General features: G+C 44.2%; 1 protein-coding gene across 7 annotated transcripts in view; it reads left to right on the plus strand.

Moving 5' to 3' along the window:
• LOC144944335 (IQ motif and SEC7 domain-containing protein 1-like) overlaps positions 1 to 13,457 on the plus strand; it is a 289,601-nt gene that overhangs the window by 221,071 nt on the left and 55,073 nt on the right. Inside the window, exon 1 of one of the 7 annotated variants that reach the window (XM_078872421.1) lies at positions 1,357 to 1,527. The exons of 5 other annotated variants lie outside the window; for them this stretch is intronic. In XM_078872421.1, coding sequence (XP_078728547.1) covers positions 1,433 to 1,527 — 95 coding nt within the window. In that variant the 5' untranslated portion in view covers positions 1,357 to 1,432. Of the gene's footprint in view, positions 1 to 1,356; positions 1,528 to 5,418; positions 5,945 to 13,457 lie in introns of those variants that run through there. One more of the 7 variants, XM_078872422.1, reaches the window with a different exon arrangement.

A 13,457-nucleotide genomic window follows, 5' to 3' on the forward strand; every position in this document is an offset into this window, starting at 1 on the left:
GGAAAATGCCATTAACCTAGAGGTTAAGGCATGAATCATGATGTAGTGATCAATGACGCTCCGTTCCAGCTATGTTTTGACACAGTGGTTAGCGCGCCGTACATATAACCTGGAAAAATAGTTAATGTTCTCTCGACGGTTTACATGCAAACAAGCAAATAAGTAAACTCGCCATCTCCCTGTCAAAAAAAATCTGCAAGCTGAAAGATCTGCTGCATGACTCAGCTATTTTGAGAAAATGTCAATAAACAGAGATGTTTTTAAGTCCTGCATAGCTTCTTTTTGTCTGAGATGGTTCCAGATTTTTTTGGTACAATAAATATTATCACTGGCGCAAAAATAATCGCTCAAATTGCAGAACAGTTTTAAAGTGGTGTTTTCAAAGTCTACCGTTGTACATCTACGTAAGTGGATTTATCAGTGGACGCAGCTATTCCACTTGTACCAACACATAGCTAAGAATTAGGGTTTTCTCACCCAGCACGAGCAAAATTGTTTAATTTCAACAACACATTAAAATTCCAGGTGGAATTCTCACTTGAAAAATTGTTAAACAGCCAGTTTACTATCAGCAATGTAAAATTATGTGGCTCTGTAAACACGGTAAATTATAGCCCTTTTTATTAACTTCAATTTTAATGGAAGGGCTGATATTCACCAATTATGCACCATGATTGGGCTGCCTTTGCATTCATGGTTATAAAAAAAAATGTTAAACAAATGCATCTTCTAAATAAAAGCTCCATCAATCTGCCCAAAAGAGCTCTGTAGTTGAATTCATTCCCATCTTCATACGCGATGCCTTGTCTATGTTGTGCAGCTGCACGAAGGTGGGAAGTGCAGCACATTTAAATATCGCATTACATCAGCGCTATGGCGAGCTCCACTGCAGCACTAGGGCGTTACCCTGGATAGCACAGGCATCAAGGGAGAAGCCAATAGCAGCTTCTTAACCATTAACTGCACGCAAACACACAACTGCTGCCTGTGTGAAAAATGCCCAAGCGCCCTAGAAGCCAGACACTCGCCCATTTGAACCCAGCCCGTGTACATTTTTGGTCTCCAATTCAGCACTCAAAATGCCCTTTCAACGAGCGCTATGCAATGTAAACTCCGGTAAATCACAGACAGCTGCGCAGATCGTCGAAAATTGACGCTGCACGCGAGAGGGTGGGCCGCCTCTTGCAGCCGACGAGGCCACTTTTTGCCGCACTGGAGATACTGCAAAGGGTTAATCATTGGCCCTGCCTCGTCACCTGACCCCACGTTCCCACTCCCTTAATGCAGATTTGTTCAGCACAGAGTTGCAACTGGATGTGAGCGGCATTTAGCGCTCGGTCCTGAATGGTCGGGCGGTTTCCTTTCGTCCGATGTTCTTTTGTGGGGAGTATAGCTGTCAAGAAATCACAAGTATGCCCACGATGCTGCCGAGATGCCTCTGCGTATGGTCAGAGTGCTAAACCTCTTGAGCGGCATCCAGTGTGGATGTCGTCTCTTCCACATCTTCCTGAGAAAACTACTCTTCGGGTAAAGTACCAAAGCTCGCCGTTGTTTCTGGAGCTCTTTTTCTTTAAGATCTATTTGCTCAATAGAATACAGAACGTTCAACCGATAAATAGCAAATGGTAATCACGGAAAGTTTTGATAGTTGCTGGAAACTGTTAAATATTTGTCGAAATAATGCAGTGCCACACTTATACGGGCAGTCTGATTTTAATAGGTGTACTCAATAATGATGTCATTTTAACTGCTTTGGTAATTCACAACTGAAATGAAGAGCTCCCCACGCAGTGGTGGTCAAAGTTTTTTTGTTGTTGACCATACTTCACCAGGTTGGTCAGTGCACATTGGTGAAGAAGGAACTGAGGACCAGTTCAGATCTCAATCGCCACTGACGTTAGACACGGGCAGGAATTGAACTCAGGTGGCCGAGTTCATTGCGCAGTGCGCAAACTCGTGTGCCACCACTTCCCCCTCTTAGCTATACTGTTGCTACATGTGCCATGATATTGTTAAACAACAGAGATAGATACGTATAAAATGCATGATAGTAACCACTCATTAAATCATACCCGTGGACCAACCTGACACTTAACTGAATCCTCATTGGAATGTAATATTTCCATTGAACTAATGAAACATTGCATATTCCAGTTGCATTGCTTTGATACTAACATAAAAAAGATGTTTATCGTGTTCAATGAAAAAGCTAAAGTTAGCTGAAAAACAAGCGCACAGCCGAGAATGGCTTTGAGAGGTCCACCAGACGCATAATGTGTTCTTACTTGGTGCCAAAGGTGTTGACTTATTTAATTGATTTTTAAAAATGTGCAGCATGTGCCCGAACATTTCATCTGCATGTATATTTGGGTTTCGGTATGTCGTCTTTGGCGGAATGTTTTAACAGAAATATGCACACAGGCTATGTGCCCATCCCTGAGTTTCAGCCGAAGTGAGTAATTGTAGTCTGCAAGCACTGTTGACTTCACAACAATATCCCAACCCTTATCCCTTTGGCACTATGGACCCAGTGTTGGTTTGAACAACAAAGACTCTGAGCCCTTCACTCTCTCTCAGTCCAACTATGTCTACAATGAGTTTTGTGTACGATATTGCTTTTTTGTGATGAACGGGGACCCGTTTTTTATATGGAGTGTTCTTACCAATAACATATGGCAATCCGGCAGCATTTGTTTAACACGCCTGAATCTGCTTGTTCTTTCGGTAAAGTCACGTAGAAGGGAAATAATAAAATATATGAATATAAAACAATAAAAATTCTCACGACGTTTCGACTGCAACACAAGCAATCATCATCAGGTGTGAAATCCACTGTGGATTTCCATGATTGCTTCTACGTGACTTTACCGAAAGAACCAAGAATATTAATCCCTGCAGTCACGAAAGCTTTAAATCAAAATTTAAGCCTGAATCTGCTGTTGAAACCAAAAATGTTGAAACCGGTTCTGTGTTTGCTTCCTTTAACAAATGCTGCTTGATGATATTGGTCTGGAAAGCCACATACATAGGCTGATGTACGTGGTAATAGAATGAAGCACTTCTTATATATCCAGTCGGGCTATACTCTCCAGATCCCGGCTTAACTCACAAAGTCACAACAAGAAGATCACACCGATTCTCTCGCAGTGCAATCCCTACACACGCTGCCAGCGGATGTTTTGAAGTTACTTCGTTGCAAGACATTTTGATTTCCCAAGTAAAAAAAACATAATGTACCGTGACTTGGCAAGGCTGCATTAGGACAAGAATAATGAGTCATCCTCAAATTGGCAGTTGAGACCTTCAGAATATTGATTAATACTGGAGGAATCCGTTGAGCTCCAAAGCTCTTTTTTTTCTCACAGATGTCCACGAGAGGCTGTGGCCTTCGTTTACAGCTGCCTCTGCTGATCTGACCGAAATCTCTTGAGCGGAGCTGTTTATTTTTTAAACGTCCGATTCTTGTGAGAAGTCGTTCCCGCATTACGGCACTGTTGGAACTGAGCGCGGGATAAGCCATCCCGGTTTGTCCTCATCGCAGAAGCCATACCTCAACTCACATGCGCAACTGAATGCAACTGTTGCATCCAGCTGTCTTTTGCCTTTCAAATACCTCCCGAGTCCCACCGGGTACCCCTTGAAAGGGCTTTGGTTGCAGTTCTTCACTTCCAACAGGCAAATACTTTCGTTTTTTTTTTACACAGAGACTCCTGTGATCAAGAGGTCACTCGCTACACTCACGCTTCTGGGGCTGTGTGACTCACTCCGTTGCAACCATGCATCACTTTTGCATGAACTTCTCTACGTTGATTTGAAGGGATGAAAGTTGCATGGTTTTTGTACAAGCAACCCTATTATTCGGGACTCGTTATGTAAAGTTTTCTAAAGTAATCATCTTAAAAAAATTGGTCATGTACATCCATGATGTACATAACGTACATACATTATACATGTTGATTAGCTGTGAATCACCCAACCAATAATATACATCCATTGTAATTTATATGACTACATAAGCTACCCCCCCACCCGAGTCTTCGCACCTGATTAACCCACAATTACATCACATTTCCCCCCTCCCCCCCACTATTTAAGGCCGAAGCAGGAGGAGAATTTCTCCACAATTTTGTCTGTCGCCTGATGAGGCTGCTTGTAATTACCGGCGAAACGCCACAGTACTCAAGTTGTAAATGTCGTGGGTTTACTCTCCAACACACCGATGTGCCGATCTAGTAATGAATTGGCATGATTTGTTAACATGGACAAGCCTTTCTAATTGGCTGTTTCAGGTGGTGGCCGGTTTAACGACATTTATATTTTTAACAAAATTTATATTTACGAGATCTCACCCAAAACAAAACCGCTATTATAGATCTTTACTTCTAAATGCCAATTTTTGTTTATTTTATGATTCATGTACAGTACCTTACTTGTAGCCTAATGATAGCCGATTGAGAATACTGTCCAATGGGAAACCTGGGAAGAAAAAAAAACAGATTTCAGTGCGAGCAAGACGAAGGCACTCGGTCGTGTTTTTATTTAAATTATTCTCGGTCGAGTTTTTATTTGTATTATTCTTGGTTGAGTTTTTCCTTTTGAAACTGCATAGGCCCTCTCACCGTGTGGGAAACACCCACAGCTAAGTGAATAACAGCAGTGTGCAAAGCATGCGATGATTCACAAACCTTAAGGGACAACACCAATCAAAGGCGAGCATATACTTGTAGTTATCAGTAATGTACTGATATAAAAGTAGTATGGATTCCTGCAGTCACGAAAGCTTCAAATCAAGATTATAAAAGTATGTTTAAGGTTTTGTTCAGAGCACGAAGATCCGTAATTTCTGAGGCAAACATAGTCCAATTCCCATTAAAATATAATTGAGAAATGACAGTACAGTACTTGAAAGGGTTGCAATATTATTCCATATATGAGGTGCTTCATAGTATGGGGGTATGGTTTCCAAACGTGTGGTATTCACTTCAAAAACATAACATGGAAGGTTAATAGTGAACAACTCAAATTGCAAGAGTTTATAATAAATGGAGTTAATAAACAGGATAACATGTGTGATGTCTTCTCAGTCAATGCTTTCAACTGAAACTTAGACCACCACGTATCTCTCCGATTTGCCACCACACGGCCGCCAGTCTTGTTCCAATGTTCTACTCACTTGGAAGTTCTGAAGATAGTTCGTACATTCAATATAAAGGTTGAACAATTTGAGGCAAGGCTGCGATATTTTTTTTTTACCTTGGGAGCCTCCCTCAGAGGCCCCTTTTCCTTTTAGCTCTCACATCGCTTTTGGAATGCGTGAGCCACCAAGCCAGCCGCACACTCCTTCCAGCGAATTTGGCAATGGGCAAAGGAGACAGAGTTTGTAGAGGAAAGAAAGGAATGGAAAGGAAAAAGGCTGCATTCTCGGACCGTCACCGGCTAAGAATAAACGCGGTTTACTTTCGCCGACGCGCGTCCGGCTCGCTCACAACGCTCCTGTCCCGCCCGTGTGCGTGCCCTGTGAAGTTTACATCAGCTGTCTCGTCTCTCGTGTTTTTTCTCTCTGCGAGCCGCTTTTAAGGGGCATGGCCTCGTTCGCTCCGCACAATCGTTCTCAACGCCCGGCGTGACCGTGCGTGCGCGCCCTGAGCTTTTTTTTTGGTTTCCATCGATCGCTGCCCTTCTTTTATTTCTCCCGTTGGATGGCCTCTCGCCTCTTCGTCCGTCCTTTTCTTTTCTGAGACCTCCCTCCACGCTGGCGGGAGGTCGCCCATTGCGCTCCCTTAGCCGGCGACTGGACGCCGCCCGTCCGCCCGCCCGCGCGTGCTTGAGCCCTCTCCTCCACGGCTGGAGGAGGCGGCGCTGCTCGAGAAATGTCATCGCTCTGGTGTTTGTACTGTGCCGCTGAGAGGACCCAGTCTCTGCTGGAGCTCGCTGTGGACGACTGGTGAGTCCTGCGCCACGAGCGATGTCTGCTCACTTTGGTTCTTTTTTGTTGCAGTTTTTTTCCCCCTCCCTCTGTTTCCACTTCTCAGGGCGGCTGATGAGTGTGGGGATTTGTTCTAGTTAACGGTGTTTACGTACAGCACTCATTGGGAATCGATCATATGTAATCAATTTGCTTAATTGAAAATATAATTGATTGCATTTTTATAATCTTCATTAATCAAAGGACGTGTGCTATTTCTACATTGATCAGCGTGTATGAATGCACTTTTTCATATAGAAGGTTTTTTAAAAAAAATCGTAGATATTTTAAAGTATTTTTTAAAGTGCATAAATTGGTGATACAAGTGAATGTGGCTCTTTCTTGAATCAGATTCTTTATTTAGACTGCAGGAGGAATCCGATGAGCTATGAAGCTCTTTTTCACAGATACCCAGTCGGGGCACGGGGTAAGAACGTTACAACAAGAAACAGTACAAACTCACGATAGGAGTTGCAAAGTATAGGAAAGATAATCGAATCACTAAAAAAAACTATTTATTTTACCAGGTGAAGCCCACTCAGCTATTAGTAGCCTGCAGGCCAGCCTTCATCACCACAGCGCGTCGCGTTAACACGACTAATGTACCAGCGGCAACGGCGGCGAGGTTCAAGCATTCTTTCCTTGCGATATTTAGAAGCCACTGGATCTGCGCACTTCTAAATCATGTCGACTGAAAAGCTAATTTCTTTAGAACTGCTTTTTCTGTTTAGTTTGTTGTCCTTCCCCGGCACCTCCCATTAGCGCGCTTAGCCGCGTACGGTGCGAGAGAAGTTCAACCATGCGTACGTGCATTCCTCACATAAGCCGGGCACAGCTGGAAATGGGCTCTATTAGTACAACACTGAACGTCTGTTGTTTACTCGCAGGCAGCTTGCTTGAGTCACCGCGAATGCAAGTAATGGCCACTAACGCAGCCAGCCAGAGGCACAATATTCCCTATTGTGAATTTTAGTCCGAGTGTGACTTTTACGTTCGCTCGCCGGCTGTCTCAAACGATTATTAACAAAAAAAAAGAGAAAAATGGACCTTTCTGTTTTCCAATAGCCGCGCGCAGCTTAAAATTCGTAGTAACTGGAGTTTTTTTCTCTCTCCCGCTTCAGCCAGTTTGGTAATTTTTGTAAAAAGCAATGCTTTATTTGTGCTGTGAGTTGGGAATGTTATCATTGGCTGTAAATCATGGCATGGTCCATGCATTACTTCCAGATGAAGCAGACTGTGCACAGGACTGTAAAAATAGTGTCAGAAGGCACCTTGGAAGTACAAAGCAAAAAAAAAATCCTTCCACGATGGTTTAAGCAGCTGTCTTCACCCCATGACAGTGGTCAAAGTCACGAAACATACGATAATGAAATATCCCTGTGGCAGTCATATCCAACTACTTAGACACCACAACTGTCTGGATTTAGTTTCTATAGGCTGAATGTGCCCGGAGCCTTATTTTATATGGGGGTTGATTGAAAAGTATTCAAAATAAGGGGGATACAAAAGCCACGTGTACTTAAAATTAGGATACACTTTTGTTCTTGAATCCTATTAACCATACACTGTGGTTGAATAATAATGATTTAGACTTTAAAGCTAAAAACTGAAAATGTAAAGGCGTGGCCCCTGCAGTTGCCTGCTGATGCCACTGCTGGTGGAAGGGCCTCCTCTGAATGGAGGCCTAGAGAGCTCCTCGAGAGGGCATCATGGCCTACTCTTCCATGCCGGTCAGATGTCTTTGGTGGCGATGGGAGTACCCACATTTCACCCCACCACACGCAAGACCTCCAAATCGACTGACTTCTGGGTACCCATTCATACTGCTGACAATACTGCACTAGAACGAGTGTGAGCAATTTCAACGCACTCTAAACACTTACAAACTTTTTTACCACCCCTTTGTTATTTTCAATACAGCATGCAAGCATTGATACGCCGATTGGCTTTTTGTTCTAGGTGAGCTACGGTGTGCCGAGAAACGGTGGAAACAAAACTACGAGCCCATTTGAGGTGCTTTGCGTGAATCACAAACACGTGTCGCAGGTCCCAAGTGCAAAAAGCATTTGGTGAATATGTAATTACAGCGCGGCGGTCACGGCTCTGGCGAAGGCTTTATAAACCCGCAGAATGCTTCGCCGGGCAAGAAAATAACTTTGTAACCCCCCGGATTCGGTTGCACAAGCAAAGCTGTGGTAGCTTTTACGTTTTAAACACAAAATTAGCATGAGGGCTCGTCCGTTATTGTGAAGTTGGCCGGAGGGTTTTAAAAGAAAAAAACGATCGCCTGCGAACGCGTACAGCTTGTACTTTGTTTAGCGCCGCCCGCCACGCACGAGGGACCCAAGGGGTGAATTTTCAAAAATAGGAATCTCACAACCCTGGGCCATGGGAGTTGGCTCACCTCGCTAGCCCACAAGCCTCGGAGCATTCCTGCTGCAGCGCGGCACAAGAGGTATGCAGGGCCACAAGCCAGCTGTAGTCAAAACATGGACTGCTGGGCACCCTGTTACAAACCTATAACCAGCTTGTAAGGGGACGAGAATGAACGCACATCTCGTTCATACCCGTGTAGATGACATTGACACACATTGTGCTCGCCGTATGTACGTATGTTGAACTTCTTTCGCACCGTACGTAGCCGACCGTGCTAAACGGAGGTGCCGGGGGAAGGACAAGAAACTAAACACAAAAAGCAGTCCCGAACAAATACGTTTTCAGTTTAGATTTTAAAGTGCATAGCACCAGTGGATTCCGAATAACGGAAGGAAGAGCTTTCCGCGATGTATGCTGCTTGACTACAGCCGAAAGCTATTGTGCTACAATTAAAAAATATATATATACTGTCATAACGGGTAAAGGTGCAGCCCTGCAATTGCTTGCTCACACCACTCCTGGTGGAATGGGTTCTACAAGTGGGAGCTCAAGAGAGGGTATTTGGCCTACTCTTCCATGCTGGCCAGACATCTTGGAAGAGGTGGCAGTAATCCACACTTTTTCCCACCGCACGCGACATGCCGATCGGCTGTCTGTTGTGAACCCATTTGTACTGCTTGAAGGACAGCGATGGGTGGACTTGAGACATCTTGGACTGCTTGAAGGACAGCGATGGGTGGACTTGAGAAACCTGCACCCTTGTTTCAACTGCCGCACCGGATTGCAAGTCCGATTTGACAACTTACTATTACAACATCGCACTGCGGAACTTTTTGCATTTACTGTGAAGTACATGTCCTGTAATGATGCGGCTCTAGATGGGCACTTGATTAACCAGCGTCCAGTTTGGGCTGTCAAAGAGTGGAGCTGTCAGAATTGATTATTTTAATAATAGTAATTAAGAGTACAATGCGGTAGCGGTGATGCAGTGGTTAGTGCACTACGCTATGAGTTTGGTTCACGGCCATGGCTGGCATCAGCGATGATTGATATCTGAACCAATCCTAGTCCCCCCCCTTCACCAACCTTCACTAACCAGCGTGGTGAAGTATGGTAAAAAAAAAACAAGTGACCCACACAGCCTTCATCCAGCAGTGGATTGACTAACGACTATCTGAATTTAAACAAATGAAGGGATGATCGGTGTCGTAATTTGAATTTCCAAAGTTTTTTAATACAAATAAATGTCTCTCCAGACGACATGGAAAGCATCCAGATAAATAGTCAGCAATATGCACAAACAACACTTTACATAACACTTTCTGCACTCTTTTATTTACCACATTTACTGCGGCTAAAACAAGCAATGCAAGGCTTCATCTAGAACCAAGCTACAACTCCCTTGAGATGGAATATCTACTTTAATGAGTTTTGGTCTGAATTTAAAATAGACATTTTACTTCAGAGCACTTTCTATTGAGGAAAGTCAGGCACCTCCTGTGTGACATTTTCTCAACGGGAGATCTAATCACATTTTGGAAGCTCGGCAGGTTTGAATCTGCATGCCGTTGGGATTGGCGACCACAGGCAAAACAGGTGTCATAGGTTGCGGGGGCTCCGTGCATTGTGGGAAGCAGAGGACAGTGACGAAATCCGATGTCGTGCTGTACTTCTATGCACCTGCATCCATGCTCCCCGCTTCACCAGCCTGCACCGACCGGCATGGTGAAATATGATCAAATGACTGCCCTAAGGCCTCCCGTGTGGATTGTCAAAAGGGCTGTAAAAAGGCAAAGGTGCAGCCCTGACATTGCTTGCTCAAGCCACTGCCGGCAGAAGGGCCTCGACTCAAAAGAGCTCTAGAGATCCCATATAAGAGTGTACTTTGGCTCACTCTTCTTCTATACCGGCCAGAAACGTTGTAAGAGGTGGCAGGACCCACACTTTTCCCCACCACACGAGACTTGCCGACGGACTAACAGTGGCGTGCCCATTCGTACTGCTGGGTGGACAGAGGCGTGGGGGATTTCAGAAGCGCATTATTTAAAGTGCCAAGCCGTGAGGTGTATACGTACTCCTGATTTAAATATGCGTGAGGCAGGATTTAGTCATAACACAAACTGCACTCGCTGCACCGTGCACATGCGGGATCACTCACTTGGGGCACCCTTTCTGGCGAGCAAGCTAGCGGACAAACGGGGAGTTTGGATAATTGCCGGAATGCAGGGAATCGCGTTACACCCATGGGGTGCCTCGTACAAGACGACAGTAAAATGTGTGTATTTAGACGCAGATTTTGACTGGAGCTTCCTGCCCATCCCTGGCTTGTCGCCACAGAAATCTCATTAACGAGAGAGGGTTTCAGACAAGCACAGGTTGTCGATATATTCTCGTGGCCACCGCGTGCTGACAGGGCATTGTATCACTTCATGTGACTTATGACTAAACACTACCATGACTCCCTTGCAGATGTTGTGCAAGAGACAAGCATTCAATGAAAGTACATGCATAGGCTGAACAAGATGACTTTACGAATAATCATAAACAGAGCTTACTTTTTCAATTAATACGTTCTGGGTTCATATTCTTGGTTCTTTCGGTAAAGTCACGTAGAACCAAGAATATGAATCCCTGCATTTACGAAAGCTTTAAATCGAAATGTTCTGGGTTGCTGATAGCCCTGGAGTACAAGTGACACGTGATTATTCGCTATGGTCTTTGCGATAGGTATACTGGATGTGGTGTGCTGGGTATGGTCATACATATCTGGTCGCCTACCTGGACAGACGTGGCTAAAATTAAACCCCTGATCATACTTTTTCCACATTCATATTTCAAATGCGTTGAAGTCTTTTATTATCTTTGAAAACAAACTCAAAATAGATACGGTTAGAGATGGCATACTTGATGTGCTGTACCTACATACAGTACTGCAGATATGTAATTTTAAAGGGTTACTGAGATTATATCATACTTTAGTATGCAAAGTGTCACATTGCATTATGTGAAAAGAGCCCTCTTGTCACCGCGGAAAGTTGACCTGACAGCATTCAATATCGGCCATTTCATTTCGATCAATATTTATTTAATACGCACGCACAATTACGGATAAACAGCATCCACCGCAGTGGCTTTTCAATTCGGCTAAGTAACTCGGCAGATGAAAAAAACCGCATAAAAGAGTCAGACGTCAGTTGTCTTTGTGGATACATTATCTAGATGGCTCATACTGGGGGCCTTTCTGCCGCTGCCAAAACCATTGCAAGGCTCCCCAATTTCCGCCGGCAGTAAGCTGTTAAATAACGAGATGAATTGTTTTTTTTATGCTGACCAGGCGCGCCAGCACCAGTTCGGGAAGGTGACTTTCAGGCACCGCTGATTTAATGAGTCCTGTGAGCTTAGCTCCCTGCATCACGAGTGAATTATGGAAATGCCGAAAAAAACTGAATGAGATGTCCAACGACATTTCAGGAAAATCGGGAATATCTTAGCTCGGCTTGGCTTGAATGTTTCTCAGGTGTGTTGTACTTCAAACCTTGGAGGAGTCGTTGAAATAATCTATCAAGTATTCATCTTAAACCATGCTTTTCATTTTGGATCATATAAAGCTATGTGTATGGAGCTCCGTTGCATGAAATGTTGCGTCTGCCAATGAAACTATATAGCATTGGAGGGAGCCTACGGAACAAAAAATACGAGCCGCGTTGACATCAGTGAAAGACCACACAATGTGATGCAGTCTTATCAGATGGTGTCGTCAATGTTAAGAGCACGGACAGGTGAGCAGTGTGTGGCACCGGAGATAACGTCACAAGTGAAGCGTTTAGTGGCAGACCTGTTTAGCCAGAATGAGCCACGCAATGTCTTCTCAAAACCTTCGCCCTAGAAAACAAGCCAAGAAAATTCACCAGACTCACCATGAACATTGCTTTATAAACAAGACAAGGTGCAGCCCTGAGATGTCTTGCTCATGCCACAGCTAGAAGAAGATCCCCCACCAGAGTGAGCTCTAGGGAGACCCACCAGGAGAGGGTATGTGCCCTACTCTTCCAGGCTGGCCAAGGCGTCTTGGGATCGGTGGGAGTACCCACACGTCACCCCACAACACACAAACTGCCCATTGAGCAACACACCACTGGGTAGATTTAACAAACGTGCACCATTGTTGCAACTGCTGCGCCGTGAGATTGAACTGGTTTTGCCTCTGGATTTGCAAGTCCAGTGTGCTGACCCATCGCACCACATCCCCGCTTGATGATGCAAACATTTATAATAGACAGGCGTTTAAGAGCAGAGTGACTAACCAACTTAAAGTTGGAGATCGCACTTTACAATTAATAAACTGTGGAGTTGACGAATGACACGTGTTGGGTTTTGTTTGTTGTTAATGTGAAGCAGTTATGCAGTCTCAAATTAATATGCATTTTAATTTACAACGCGTAACTGATATATAACTTTTTTTATTTCACAAAAATGAATTGACAAGCACATGCAAGTCAAATCATGGAAACACGAACCGTTGTAAATGAAAGTACATGTTCGTCTGAGACTTCATGACTGCATCACAATAATTAAAACCCGTTTAACTTTGTCTGCTTAAGAGTGTTTAGCCGTTCGTGTTTAGTGCGAACTCCAACTTTCTCTCAGGCGTGAAGAAGGCTCTTGGCCTGAACAGTATTTTTTTACATTTTACTGTTGATAAAAGTTCAAGCTCGAGCCTTGCAAATGCTTGCTCATGCCACTCGAGGATGCCTGCTCTCTTCATCCACGTTGACCAACAACATGTTGGAAGAGCTGGGAGATAACCCGCCACTCTTTACCCCTCCACATGGGACCTGCGGATCAGCTCACTGCTTTGTGTCATTTGATGGACGGAAAACGTTGAGTCGGGATTTGAGAAGCTTGCACCATTGTTGCAACTGCCGTGCCAAATAGAGGAACTTGAACCGACAAATTCTGTGTTGCAAGGTCCAGGGTACTAACCGTTGTACCAGGGACGCTTACCTTTGCTATTGTAAGGACGTGATTATGATGAATGTCGGTTGGCCTTTGTATTTGTCCATTCGTGCCTCTGCTAATGCGGGCCATTAATATTTTATTTGATGTTTTGCATATA

Source organism: Lampetra fluviatilis, chromosome 34 (assembly GCF_964198595.1).
Source record: "Lampetra fluviatilis chromosome 34, kcLamFluv1.1, whole genome shotgun sequence".
Lineage (NCBI taxonomy): Eukaryota > Metazoa > Chordata > Hyperoartia > Petromyzontiformes > Petromyzontidae > Lampetra > Lampetra fluviatilis.